General features: G+C 40.8%; 1 protein-coding gene across 3 annotated transcripts in view; it reads right to left on the bottom strand.

Annotated features, from left to right (window-relative positions):
- Positions 1 to 14,912, bottom strand: part of Focad (focadhesin) — a 315,631-nt gene that overhangs the window by 4,115 nt on the left and 296,604 nt on the right. For all 3 annotated transcript variants that reach the window (XM_060365822.1, XM_060365823.1, XM_060365824.1), the window contains 5 exons: positions 14,121 to 14,236; positions 10,257 to 10,517; positions 9,079 to 9,168; positions 5,738 to 5,915; positions 1,416 to 1,513 (listed from right to left, as the gene is read on the bottom strand). In XM_060365822.1, the coding sequence (XP_060221805.1) occupies positions 1,416 to 1,513; positions 5,738 to 5,915; positions 9,079 to 9,168; positions 10,257 to 10,517; positions 14,121 to 14,236 (743 nt within the window). The remainder of the gene's footprint in view (positions 1 to 1,415; positions 1,514 to 5,737; positions 5,916 to 9,078; positions 9,169 to 10,256; positions 10,518 to 14,120; positions 14,237 to 14,912) is intronic.

The following is a 14,912-nucleotide window of genomic DNA, read 5'->3' as shown; positions in this document are numbered from 1 at the left end:
TCAAGAGAAACAATTTACTCTTAATCATATCAAGATCTAAAGATCCTCCCATTTGGAGTTTTTTTAAGGCGAGAAATAAACTAAGGAAGTTATTTGTTATATGGACAAACTGATTTTTAAAAACATGAAGCTTTTGACTTTATTTTTAAACAATAAAAGGTTTATCTTTAGGCATAAAAAAAAAAATCTGTCTGGAATTCAACCTTCAGACTACATTAGATACTTGTTAAAAAAAAATTAGACATGGTAATGGGGACACTTCCGAGATGCTGAATTACTGTGATTTCAATTATACCTTTTCCAGCTAATTTGCATGCTAAGTGGTTTGAGACTTTTTTTTTTTGTAAGAAAACAGAAAGTTAATAAAAGCTCAGGAAATCAGAAAAAAAGAGTAAAGACTGCATTAGCTTTAAAAAGAAGTTTAAAAAAAGTATTTCTCAGTCTGTTAAGATCCTAACTGATGAATTAAAATTTTAATAATTTCAAAAAGACACACAAGTCTTCAGACAAATTGTGCCAGATTTCAAAGAACATATCAGTTTATGCAAATTTAACTCAGCTGGGAAGATTGCCCACACGGAAAATCAAGAAAAGAAGAGTAGAGAGAGCCGTGTTTGAATTATTAGAAGCCTTTTGTTTGGGGGTATCATCCGTCACACTGCAGAGCTGAGGGAGACCTCCTCCATATGTCACATGCAGGTGCTGACACGAGATGATCTGCATACACTACACTTCAGGAATCTCTTCAACCTGGGCATTTTTAGTTGTGTGAGCCAGAGAAAAGGCCTGAGCCTGGCAGTCCCACAAACACTGTATGAGGACCCTGGGCTCTCTCTTTAGCTAGTGTTTTTGCATCAAAGAACAAGTTTTGCTAAAAATATTTCTTAAAGTACAGTCCTGGGCATCTTCAAAAACACGGAGTCATTGTTTCCTTCTGGCATCACAGAGTTATTTCTGGTGTTAATCAAAATAAGAGGAAGAAGAGCTGTGAAAATGTGTTTGATTTTGGATCTTGGCTGACCCCCAGGGTGATGCTATGGTTTCTAGGCTTAGTCCCCAGGGTGATGCTATGGGAAAGCAGCAGACTCTAGAAGAGGCAGAAACTAGTGGGAGATCTTTGGGGTATGGGGAGAGGGTGTGCCCTGGAATAAGCTATGGGTCTTAGGTCTAGCTCAGCAATGCTCTCCCTGTATGGTATGTCACTTCACCACAGGTTGAAAGCTGTTGGATCAATGGACCTTGGGATAGAACCTGAAAACTATGAGCCAAAGAATGTTTTCCCTTTGTCAGCTAATGACCTCAGGTGTCTGTCACAACTGTGAAGAGCTGAGCAACACAGCAACAGAGTCTTCTTTCAGGAAAGAAAACTGAAGCTTTTCATTTTAAGGCAAATTCCCTGCTTCTGTAGATCATACCTCATCAAGAGCCACATTCTGGGTAGGTGCTGCCTGGTAAGCAATGTTTCTCATATAGCCCATCAGTTCCAAGAGCCACTCCAGTCTCTTCAACACGCCTGCAAAAAAACGGGCATGTTCCTATTACAGGTCAGCAATAACCATCCCCACCAAAGCAGGATGCATGGACAGCTTGAAAATGCAGTTCAGGAAATGTCGCTGCCCATGATAAAGTTTACACTATTCACATCAGGAAGCTATTTTTGCCTTTATTGTTTAAGTGAATCCTTCAGGCCTCCCTGTCCAATAAGCGATAGAACACATTTATTGAAGCTTTTTCTCTGAAAACCCAACACATCAGGAGAAATCTGGAATGTAACTAGGCAGTAATGTTGAGGCTTGGTTAGCTAGCTGTTTGACAGTCCTCCTGTGCCTTCCTGTTCTCAATATGCCAGATGAACCAGAAGACTGTCCCGAAGACATAAAAAGAGAAATGCCAACCAGCCACTATAGGGTAAATGAGCAAATGATAAATATTGATTTTTTAAAAAATATTTTATTTATTTATTATTTATATACAGTATTCTGCCTGCATGTGTGCCTGCATGCCAGAAGAGGGCACCAGATCTCATTATAGAGGGTTATGAGCCACCATGTGGTTGCTGGGAGTTGAACTCAAGACCTTTGGATGTACAGCCAGTGCTCTTAACCTCTGAGCCATTTCTCCAGCCCCCGATTTTTTTTTTAAAGATGGGTTCCACACAGGAAAAACTACTTAGAAACATCCTTAGGATTTAATAAGAGGAAAAGGAGAGCCACTTTTGCAAGAATTTTTATCAAAAAAATAGAAATAGATAATAAATTTTTTCCTAATAAATATGTTTTTACTTTAGATAGTGAGAGGGTCCTGCAGGTGAAGACGCCTGCCATGAAAGCCAGTTTGATCTGTGAAACCCACACTTGACAACATAGCCTCATGTCCCCAAAGTTCTCTAATTTCCACACTTACACCATGGCATATGTGTAGCTATACTCATACAGACACAGACACACACTCTCTCTCACACACACATAAGCCAATATATAAAATTTATTTATTTAAATAAAATAATTAAGTTTCCCATCACAAGGCCATTTTTTTTCCCCAGTGCTAGCCTCTAAGGTGGATATAAGCAAATTGCTCTGCAACATGCCAAGTGACATCATAAACACATAGCCAAGATCAAGTACCATGTAAAGGGGCCATTACAGTCCAGTGTTTAAAATGCTCTACCAGGCATGGCAGCACACATTTAACGCAATCCTACCACTTGGGGTGAGAAGCAAAAGAGATCTTGAATTTAAGGTCAGCCTGCTCCCCAGCAGTCCTCTACAGCCACAAACAAACAAATAAACAACAACAATGAACCCTGAGCAGTCTTTTACAGACTATTTAATTTTACCTCTGTTTTCCTTTTTGACTCTTAATTAAATGGCCACCCCAAACTATTTCTCTTTTTTGCACAAAATCTTTTATTATCATCATCATCATCATTTATTACAATTTATTCACTTTGTATCCCAGCTGTGGCCCCCTCTCTTGTCTCCTCCCAATTCTGTCCTCCTCTCACTTATCCCCCATGCCCCTCCTCTAGACCACTGATAGGGGAGGAACTTCTTCCCTTCTATCTGACCTTAGCCTATCAGGTCTCATCAGGACTGGCTGCATTGTCTTCCTCTGTGGCCTGGTGAAGGCTGCACCCTGCAGGGAGAGGTGATCAGAGAGCCTGCCACTGAGTTCATGCCAGAGAAAGCCCCTGCTCCCCTTACTAGGGATCTCACTTGGAGACTGAGCCTATGGGCTACATCTGAGCTGGGGTTTTAGGTCCTCTCCATGCATTGTCCTTGATTGGGGGCCCCAGAGCTCAGGTTTTGTTTTGTTTTGTTTTGTCTCTATAATATAGGATACACACACTAAAATCTATACTCCTAAAGAAGCTCAACAAGGAAGACCCTAGGGAAGATGCTCAATCCTCATTCAAAAGGACAAATGCAATAGACATTGAAAGCAGGAGAAGACAGGGAACAGGACAGGAGCCTACCACAGACAGCCTTTGAAAGACTACTGATCGAGGTATTAAAGCAGAGGCTGATAGAGACTGGGAAAGGATCTTCACCAACTCTATATCTGACAGAGGGCTGATATCCAGAATATATAAAGAACTAAAGAAGTTAACAAGCAGCAAATCGAGCAATCCGATTAGAAAATGGGCTACAGAGCAAAACAGAGAATTCTTAGTAGAGGAATACAGAATGGCAGAGAAACACTTAAAGAAATGCTCAACGTCCTTAGCCATCAGAGAGATGTAAATCAAAACGACCCTGAGATTTCACCTGACACCCATCAGAATGGCTAAGATAAAAAAACTCAAGTGACAACATATGCTGGAGAGGATGTTGAGTAAGAGGAACCCTCCTCCATTGCTGGTGGGAATGCAAACTTGTACAACCACTTTGGAAATCCATCTGGCGCTTTCTCAGACAATTAGGAATAGTGATTCCTCAAGATCCAGCTATACCACTCCTAGGCATATATCCAAAAGATGCTCAAGTACACAACAAAGACATCTGCTCAACCATGTTTGTAGTAGCTTTATTCATAATAGCCAGAACCTGGAAACAACCCAGATGTCCCTCAGTTGAGGAATAGATACAGAAATTGTGGTACTTTTACACAATGGAATACTACTCGGCAATTAAAAATGAGGAAATCATGAAATTTGCATGCAAATGTTGGGACCTAGAAATGATCATCCTGAGTAAGGTATCCCCGAAGCAGAAAGACACACATGGTATATACTCACTTATATAGACCTATAAGATAGGATAAATATATTGCAATCTATACACATAAAGAAGATAAACAAGAAAGAGGACCCAGGGTAAGATGATCAATCCTTACTTAGAAAGACAAATGGGATGGACATTGGATGTAGGAGCAAACAAGTAACAGGACAGGAGCCTACCACAGAGGGCCTCTGAAAGACTCTACCTAGCAGTGTATCAAAGCAGATATTAAGACTCATAACCAAACCTTAGGCAGAGTGCAGGGAATAAAAAAAAGGGGGGGGGGTTTAATATGACCTGGAGAGGACAGGAACTCCACAAGGACTAAATATATCTGGGCACAGGGGTCTTCAATGAGACTGTTTCTCCAAACAAGGACCATGTATGGATATAACCTAGAACCTTTGCTCGGATGTAGCCCATGGAGCTCAGTATCCAAGTGGGTACCCTAGTAAGGGGAACAGGAATTGTTTCTGACATGAACTCAATGGCAGGCTCTTTGACATCCCTTCCCCAGAGGGAGGAGCAGCCCTGCTAGGCCACATAGGAGGACTTTGCAGCCAGTCCTGAAGATACCTGATAAACCAATATCAGATGAAAGGGGAGGAGGTCCTCCCCTATCAATGGACTTGGAAAGGGGCAAGGAGGAGATAAAGGAGGGAGTGTGGGATTGGGAGGAAAAAAGGGAGTGGGATACAGCAGGGATACAAAGTTAAGAAACTGTAACTAATATTAAAAAAATTTAAAAAATGTAATGTTTAAAGTGAGGAAAATATTAAATGGTCTATATCTGAAACCAGGAAAAAAAAAAAGCAGAGGCTGAGACTTATAGTCAAACTTTGGGAAGAATGCATGGAATTTTTCTGAAAGAAGGGGGAGGGAAAAGGAGCTCCAAAAGGAGAGCAACAAACTATTTCTCTCTATCATCAGGCAGAATCAATTTCCATCTTGTTGTTTTTGAAATACTAAAGTAAAACTGACAGAAGCAACTTGTACCCATCTGTTCTGTACCCATGGGGTTCTGGAGCAGTGGTTCTCAACCTTCCTAATGCTGTGACCGTTTCATATAGTTCCTCATGTTGTAGTGATGACCAACAATAAAATCATTTCATTGCCACTTCATAACTATAATTTTGCTGTTATGAATCATAATATACATATATAATATGCGGGATATCAGATATGTGACCCCTATAAAAGGGTTGTTTGCCTCTCAAAGGGGTAGTGACCCAGAGGTTGAGAACCACTGGTAGGCCCGCAGATCAAAAATAACATGAAAACCATCAAAATAAATTTATCCCCAGAAAGAAAGAAAGAAAGAAAGAAAGAAAGAAAGGAAGGAAGGAAGGAAGGAAGGAAGGAAGGAAGGAAGGAAGGAAGGAAGGAAGGAAGGAAGTGAGCTACAGCTTACCATCCCTTGAAGGCACTATTCATCGGGGGTAAGGCCAAACCTGTGCCAGGAAACAAGCTGGGGGGAGGCAGCTGGAGGAGGCAGCAGCAAATGTTTCTGTCCTCACCTGTGTTGGCATGGCTCACAATGCGTGCCTGATACAAGCTGTGCAGGATCATCCAGGCCAGGGTCTCTTTCTCATGGTGCTGCACCGCAGCCGTGAGCAGATCAGTTAGGCTCATCAGGGGGAGTCGTCCTTGAGAGACTAAGTACAATCTGACAAAGGCAGCCTTTTCTATGTTGTCCTAGTGGGGAGGAAAGCCAATTGTTCAGTCATTAGTAAGTTAATGGAAGTGTCCACAGAACCTCAAGGCAAAGGGAACCAGGAGGCTGAGCTTGACACTATCTCCCCAGACACTAATGCTGTTTATTTCCTGTAGCACAGAACCTACCTACCGTGCTATGCTGAAATGCACATGCAACAGAGGGCTGCAGTGCTACATCCCTTTCCAGGACGCCTATGAATGTGTTTGGAAGTTAGCAAGTAAGCATACACAATGATAATATAACACACGCTATACTCACCATATTCCAAATACCAGTCTGAACACTTAATATGTATTTAGTTCAGCACTTTTCAAAATGTGACACACCTAATTCTGGGAATCCCATGGCCCTTTGAGAAGCTCTGTGCGGTCAAGACTATTTTCTAAGTCCACCAAACTATTTTAGTATCCATTGCATTTTTAACACCATTTATGAGGAGTTAGAGAGATAGCTCAGTGCTTAAAGGCATTTGCTACCAGAGAATACTGGTTCAATTCCGAGCACCCACATGGTGGTGTACAACCATGCATATAACTCCAGTCCTAGGTGATATGACACTCTCTTCTGGCCTCCATGGGCACTGGGTATGCATGTAATATACAGATATACATGCAGACAAAACACCTTTATACATCAAATAGATAGACAGAGAGAGATAGATGATAGATTGAAAAGCCAGTTATACCTAAAGCATTAATTTAAATAATAAAAAATATCCATTCAATGTTCTGTGTTAAAAACTGGGGGAAAAGTAGAAGGAATTCAGCTGTGTACCTCAGTGTCATGTTTGTGTTAGGGGAAAACACTGGTAAGATGGAATTGAAAACTAAAATAGTTCTATGTAAATGATGACAAACTGTGGCTATTTTAACTGCATACTAAACAGACTATTTTACTAAAAACTTATTGAAATGGTTCCATCACATCAAGAAAAGTACTTCATAGTATTTGTTGCCAATAATTAAATTTAAATCTAAGAAAAATTAGATTTTCAGAAAATTTTTTTCTATTTTTTTGAGCTTGACAACTTCCCAGAGTAAAGAGTACTTTCCTGATAGGATCTCTGAGTATCATAACAAATACGATGTTTAATTTTATATAATAAAACATATCAAGATTTGGAAGATCTTCAAAACTTGACAAGCCAACATTTCCAAAAGACCAGTGTATGATATTAGAAAATCATATACCTACCAAAAAGCTGCATTCAAAACAAACCATTGGATTTTAATGTTAGAGTAGTCAAATTACCTTAGCACAGTCCTAGAGTCCATCCTGCAAATTATTTTGAAGAAACTACCCATTGTTGACGTTTGGTGTAGTATCAAGGAAGAATGCAGTGATATGTAATCTCTGAGTTCTTGCTTTGAGCTGGTGCTCTTCCATGTACTTATAGACTATGTCATCTACCTATCAAGAGGTAAGTGCCATTGTCCCATTTCACAGACAGGGAAACTAGGAGGTTATATATCTTAACTAAGCTCACACTGCTCAGAGGCTGTTGATAGGGACCTCCTACAACAGCAATGAGAGACGCGTATTTACTCTAAAGATTTCAGCGCTTACTTACAACTCCAACTTCACAAAACATTTTGTATTTATTTGCTTGTTCATTATGTGACTGGGTCTGGGGTAAAACTGACAGGTTTTGTTGTTGTTTTGTTTGTTTGTTTTGTTGTTTTGGTCTTTGAAGACAAAGTTTTTCTGTATAGCCTTGGCTGTCCTGGACTAGCTTCTTTAGACCAGGATGGCCTGGAACACACAGAGATGGCCTGTCTCTGCCTCCCCGGATGCTGGGATTACAGGCATGCTGGAAGTTCTTGTTTTTCAAATGATCACTTTTCAGCATCACAAAAGGACAGTATCTGATACAAGAAAACAAAAAGTAAGCACGGAACTATTTGTTTATGCCTTCAACACATCAGCAAGTTCTTTGGTCAGAATATTCTTGACCAAGTGGAAGAAATTGTGTTAAAGTTATTCATCCCTCTGATGTAGGATAGGTGAAGGTCTTTTCCCAGTCTGTAGGCTGTCATTTTGTTCTGATGACAGCGTCCTTTGCTTTATAGAAGCATTTCCTTTTTAGGAGGTCCCATTTATTGATTGTTGATCTTAGAGTCTGTGCTGTTCTGTGAGTTCTGTTCAGGAAGTCATCTCCTGTGCCAGTGAGTTCAAGGCTCTTCCCCACTTTTTTCTTGTAACAGGTTTAGTGTATCTGGTTTTATGTTGAGGTTTTTTATCTACTTGGACTTTAGTTTTGTGCAGAGTGATAAATATGGATCTATTTTCATTTTTCTACATGTAGACATCCAGTTAGACCAGCACCATTTGTTGAAAATGCTGTCTTTTTTTCCATTGTATGGTTTTGGATTCTTTGTCAAAAATCAGGTCTCCATAGATGTGTGAGTTTATTTCTGGGTCTTCGATTCAATTCCATTGATCTACCAGTCTGTTTCTATGCCTATACCATACAGTTTTTATTACTATTGCTCTGTAGTATAGCTTGAGATCAGAGATGGAGAGAGGACCTAGCAGATCTGCTCAGATGTAGCCCATGGGCAACTTAGTCTCCATGGGGCTCCCTAATAAGGGGAGCAGGGTGGGGTGGCAGTAGGGGGCAGTCTCTAGCATGAACTCTTTTGCCTGATCTTTTATCAGCTCTGCCTTATTGTGGCCTTACTAGGTCACAGAGAAAGAGGATCCAGAGAGTCCTGATGAGACTTGATAGGCTAGGGTCAGATAGTATGGGAGGAGGTCCTACCCTATAAGTGGACTAGGGGAGGGACATAGAGGGGGAAGAGGGAGAGAGGGTGGGACTGGGAGGAGATGAGAGGGGGCTACAGCGAGAATACAAAGTGAATAAATTGTAATAAATAATAACAATAATAAATGGAAAAATATGTTAGTAATTTAAAAAAGTTATTCATCCATCCATCTATCTAGATAGTATTATTAAACACTGATCACACTACCAGGCTGGCTAACAGACCTGGCCAGTGAAGGAGAAAGTCAGCTCCCTAAAATTATTTAGTAACAAGTTTGATGTAAAACCACATTATGCCAAAAAGACATTGTAAACAACTCTTCACATGTAATTTCTGTCTTAATAATGACAATATACACAGAACTATCCCTTATTACCTTAGTAATCTGGGAAATCTGATTGGCACCTTCATCTGTCATCTCCGAGAGGCACTTTGCTACACTGATGTACAGCTCAAGATCATTTCTCTGGTAAAGACAAATCTCAAACATGTTAAAATACGGTGCAATTCAAGAATATCAAGCCTGTTAGTATTATAATGAATTAGTAGATGTGTTTATCCCAAATACCAGTTGCTGATGAGATTCTAATGCTAACCAAACCAAAAACCTATGTAAAGCAGGACTTTTAGACCCACCAGAGGTGTAAATAATGGCACAGAGGCTTTTTAATATTCTAAAGCTTAGGCCTTTGGGTTGAGCAGATTCCCAGCCACCATCTAGACTCGACTTGACTAATCCCAGCACTGCGCTGTCCCACCACATGGCCGGCTCTACCTCTCCGCTCCTGTTTACGTCTGACCATTCTCCTCCATATTTGCTCTTGAGTCTCTCCCAGAGTCCCTCTCTCTCCCAGAAGTTCTATCCCTTACTTCCTGTCCAGATACTGGCTACAGATCTTTATTTCAACTAATAAGCAAGTGAGGAAGGACAAATATTTACAAAATATAAGAGCGGTGATGGGCCATAGGAATAACAATACCAAGATCCAGCTAATACTTAGCTCTCTGTTGGTTACCGTTCAACGACTGGATATGGAGAAACATACTATCACACCATGTACCCCAACACATATGGTCAGTCCTTCACAATTTAAGAATTTCTCCATTGCTCTGTGTGCTTGCTTGGCTGTACTTTTTTCCCCTTCTCATTAAGAGTCCATTATTCTAACCAGATTTTTAACCTTGTTGTGGAACTCCAGTGTAGAAGTCTGGAAGGGGAAGGGCCTACATGAGGCCAAGAGATAGAAACTATATATAAATAAGACAATGTCACCAAGGTACTCTGGGAAGGGATTTCTGTGCTTGGTCATCTTTGTCAGGCTTCTGGTACAAAGATGGTTAACTCACCTCTAGGCTTGCTCAAAACTTTGGTTCTAAGTACTCAACCTCAATTTAGATCTTGGAAACAAACACACTCCTAGTAAAGAATGTGGTTATTTCTCACTAGCCTTCCTACCCATATTCTTAAAACAGTCCTCATCCTGCCTTTGCCAAAATGAATTTAAAGAAGCCCAAGCATAAACTGTCAGGAATGTAAATATTTTTGTTCTTTACCCGAATCCTGTTTGGCAGAAGGTCAAAAATTGTTCTAGTAGCATCGCAGAGCAGACTCCAGAGGTGGTGGGAAGGACTGGGCACTTTCATGGCCTGGCTCAGACCCTGTAAGGCACTTGGGCACAACTCAGGATGGCAAGGTGGGGAAGCGGATTTAAAAACTGCCACCATCACGTTTTCAATAAAACCTTGGATCTGTTCATCAGAGATGTGCTTTACCCATAGAGGCATGGACACCAGGAGGTATTTCTTAATATTCAGCTGGAAGGGAACAGAAGAGGCCAGACATAAACAAGTCAGTCTGAGTTTGTGGTGCTCAAAGTCTCTAGGTCATCACTGAGTTGGACAGCAGGCAGACTAAAAGCTGGGGGTTACTTCTTTCTCCCTCATTTTCCCACGGCTTCACAGTCCAAAGGGTGACCAATACTTGTAATTGTAGCTGTTTTAGTTACTTCTGATCCAGGGTGACATGTGTTACCTGTAGGATCTGTCAATCCATTCAACTGAACTGCTGAATAGCTTAAACCCTTTCAAAGATGGGAACAAAACGGTACTTCTGAAAGCATGTCACAGTTGCTGTTCAGATTTTTTTCTTATTGTTTTGGCTTTTTTGTGTATGTGGTGTATGTATATGCCTGTACACATATATGGGTGTGAGTGTTTAGGTGTGCTAGTGTGTTCATAGGCGTTTGTGTGCACACGAGAGTGCAAGGAGGCTAATGGCCAACTTTATGTGTCTTTCTCAGTTACTCTCCATCTTACTTTTTGAGACAGGATTTCTAACTGAACATAGAGCTTACTAATTGGACATGCCACTTGGTCAATGAGCTTTATAGATCATTTGTCTCCACTTCGCCACCACTAGTGTTACACACCCAACCTTTACATGGCTGCTGGAGAGTAGGAGATCCAGGTCTTTAGGCTTACATAGCAAACATTTATGAACTGACCAATTTCCCCAGCTTCTTCAATTCAGTTTTAACCATATTCTCCAGCAAGAGATGCTACCAATCTAGTCACGTTCTCTGCAGTTTAAACCTGAGATCTTTGCAGAGGTGGCAACAAAATGCTACTTCTGAAAGTATGTCATAATTGCTATTCAGGTTTTTTCATTGTTTCTGTGGTATGCATGCACTGTATGTATGCATGTGTACATGTGTGGACATGTGGAGGCCAAAGATGGGAAGCCCATCTACTAAAAAAGCAACTAAACAAATCATCTGATGATATTATCTTCTTTTGAGAAAAAACAAAACAGGGAAGCAATAAGGGGAACTGGCATGCTGGGCCACTTCTGACCAAAGAGACACCCACTGAGCATGTGGGCCTGACCAAGGCATCCCAGATTGCGTGAGAGCCAAGATGAGGCAGGGCTATTTTTAACTACTACATGGCACTTGAAACAGTCTTAGAAAAACAAGTTTGAAACTAACAAACAAGTCTAAAAGAAGTATGCTAGGGAAGGGAAAAAAAGATTAAAAAAATCTTTCTAATAGGTCCATGAAGGTGGCATGAGTTTTCTAAAGTATTTGTCTTCAAGAATATTCTAGCTCATTACATTTTAACAGCTGTTAACAACATATATCCATAACGAAAGCAGATGCCAGGAGCTGCATAGGTCTAAATGAGAAATGGAAGGCCTACAGAAATGTAGTGAAAATTCTAAGGTCAACAGAATAGACTGTTGAATACTTGATTCAACAGGAAGAAAGAGTTCATGGCACTAAGTTTGGAGTCAGCTATATACTGGCTTCCCACGTATTACGCTGCACAAACACTGCTTGATTCCCACATGTCTCAGTTTTATCAATCTAGATAAATTGGAAACTTAAAATGGAAATAACAACATCCTTCCTGGGTCCAAAGCTTCATGATATAATTCTATGCTAAATTTCTAAAATGTATGTGCACTTTAAATATATAGGGTAGCTGCATATATGAACTAACAGCAATTGTGACAGCTTGCACAAAACCTGCACAAGTTCAAGCCAGACCAAATCCCAGAATGGAGAGCAGAGAGGAAATGAATACTGAACCCCATCCCTAGCTTACGAGCGATTGGTAACTGACAGCATCTTTATGAACTGACAGCATTCTTTATAATTGTGGCCCTGGTAGGTCTATTTCACTCTAATGGAAGGCCACACACCCAAGAGTATGTGGGCAGCATAAATTGGTCTTGAAGGATTTAAAAAAAAAAAAAAAGAAAAGAAAAAGGACACAAGGTTGAGTTGGTAGGCAAAGGGGATGGATACTGAAGGAGTTGGGTGAGGGGATTAATATGATCACAGCATACTGTACAAAATTCTTTAAGAAATAATGAAATGATGAGAGAGGAAAAGGAGGACAAAACTAGGCCCTGAGGAGATACCTCCTTGGTAAGGTGGTGCATGAACTTTCATCTCCAGCAGCTGTGTGAAAAAGCATAGTGGTGTGCCTGTGATCCCAGTGCTGGGATCCTGGGAAGCACAGGAATAGGATCCTGGGGCTTGATGGCCAGCCAGTTTAGCCAAATCAATGAGCTCCAGGTTCGGTGAGAGACCCTGTCTCAAAAACTAAAAGGGGTACAATTAAGGAAGACAGGCAGCTGTGACCTTTGACCTCAGATTCCCATACTCTACATACTCCATGCACTGTACTACTTCCTGTAGGCACAGGAAGAATTATAGACAGCACCTTACCAGTGGCTTGAGTCTCAGCTGAGAGTAGAGACTGATTAAAAATAGGCAAATGAGTGGTGTGAATATTCCTGAAGATTACTAGGAACATAAATGTACTAAAACTCACCAAATTTTACCATTAAAATAGCCACTTCTAGGGTAAATTATAATTCAATAAGGTTCACTTTTAATATGAGCTGCCAGAGACATTAGACATTAAAGCTGATGTCTATAAGATGAATCCAGTGCTACAAGTATGAATTCAGTACATAGCAAGTAGTCAGCAAGTGACGGCTAGATGGAGGCCATTGGAGTGGACAGGTGAGGGTAATGATGGTAGCAAGAGAAAAAAATGAAGACGTCAATAACATGTGTCTTCAACTAAAGGCCATTATGGAGAATAAGAAAGACTAACACACAAAAAAAATGTGGAGACAGGACTAAAGCCAAGAGATTGAAGTTAGAAGAGAATCTTGTACTACTTAAAAAACAAAACCAAAAAAAACTAAAGCCAGATCACAGGTAACACTGAACATGATGACCATGTACCAATGATTGATCAAGTTATATCTTTAGGAAATCATGGAGTATCTTTTCTTTCCCAACAGATAAAACTCAAAAATTCTGCACCTCTTCCTCAGTACGTGTCTCTAAACACTTACTCTATTCTTATGGACCTTTGGCCAGTTCTGAAACATGTTCTCACACTTTCACAAGTACCAGAAGGGGTCACTTCCACCTCAGCATTTTGTCCGTGCTGAATACTCAAGCAGAGATGTTCACTCCTTTCAACTCTCTCCCCAGTGTCTCTCATTGGAAGCTGACCCAGATCCTACTTTCAAGATTCACCTTAATTGCAGCCTACTCCAGGAAAAGGAAGGGATGATTATAAGAGGTGTTCAGTACAGGTGGATTTGGCTCCCTCTAACAACCAGTGAAATAGGCATACTATATTATCAAGCATATTAGTATTATCAAGATTTTAGCGTCTGAGATGATCATTTCCTCTTTAATAGGTAGTAGTCAAAACAAATGATAAGGGTAGGGCTGTATCCATGTCACCTTCCAGGCTGCTGGCCAGCTAGATCAAGCATTAGTAAGCTTCTGTTTTCCTACTCCTGACTCAGAGACCACACTCCAAGTGAGTGAGGCCATCCCCAACAAGAACCATTTCTGACTACACTCAACATCTGGAACTACATACGCTCAGGCTGTGGATCAGTGGTGGTGTCACCCACAAGCCCAGCAGTGCGGCCGCACTCTGTGATGACGGTGCCTGAGTCACCGCAATCTCAAGGCACAGCTGCTGTATCTCCTCTCCTGAAAGAGAAGGAAAAAAAAATGATTTGTTATATAGTGTTCAGTTCCCCGACTCAGGTTCAGGGCTCAGTGTCTGAATCAAGCCATCTGCTTGGGTCACTTCTGCATGTAATAGAATCCATCCAACCAAATGTTATTGTGAGACTTTTGAGTGAGGAGGCAAAGAACATGTCCAGTAGAATCACAGTTCTAACTCTTGGCACTGCCAAGGACCTTTACTACGTGGGGGAATTCCTTTGACAACATCTAAAGATATCTGGACACTTAAAAATAGGAGAAAACACTAGCTACAAATTTCTTACTGCCCTTCCTGTCTTTTCCAATATGTGTTCAGCACATAGGAAAAGTTCTTCTTGTGTGCCAGTTAAGTTTTTGCCCACGTAAAACAAACTCAAGTTACATGACAAGACACCTCAACTGAGAAATTGCCTGTATCAAGTTGGTCTATGGGTAAGTCTGTTGGGCAATTTCTTGATTAATGGTTTATGTGGGAGGGCCCAGCTTGCTATGGGCAGTGCCACCCCTGGGCAGGTTACCCTGGGTGGTATAAGAAAGCAAGCTGAGAGAGCCATGGGAAAGAGCCATAAGCAATATTCCTCTGGATCCTGATTACTGTTCCAACTCCAGGTTGTGCCATGAGTTCCCTCCGTGGTATATACATATCTAGATAAACAAA

The sequence above is a fragment of the Meriones unguiculatus genome, chromosome 12 (genome assembly GCF_030254825.1).
Source record: "Meriones unguiculatus strain TT.TT164.6M chromosome 12, Bangor_MerUng_6.1, whole genome shotgun sequence".
NCBI classification, from domain to species: domain Eukaryota; kingdom Metazoa; phylum Chordata; class Mammalia; order Rodentia; family Muridae; genus Meriones; species Meriones unguiculatus.
The sequence above is the reverse complement of the archived record's forward strand: the minus strand, read 5'-3'. Positions and strand labels throughout refer to the sequence as shown.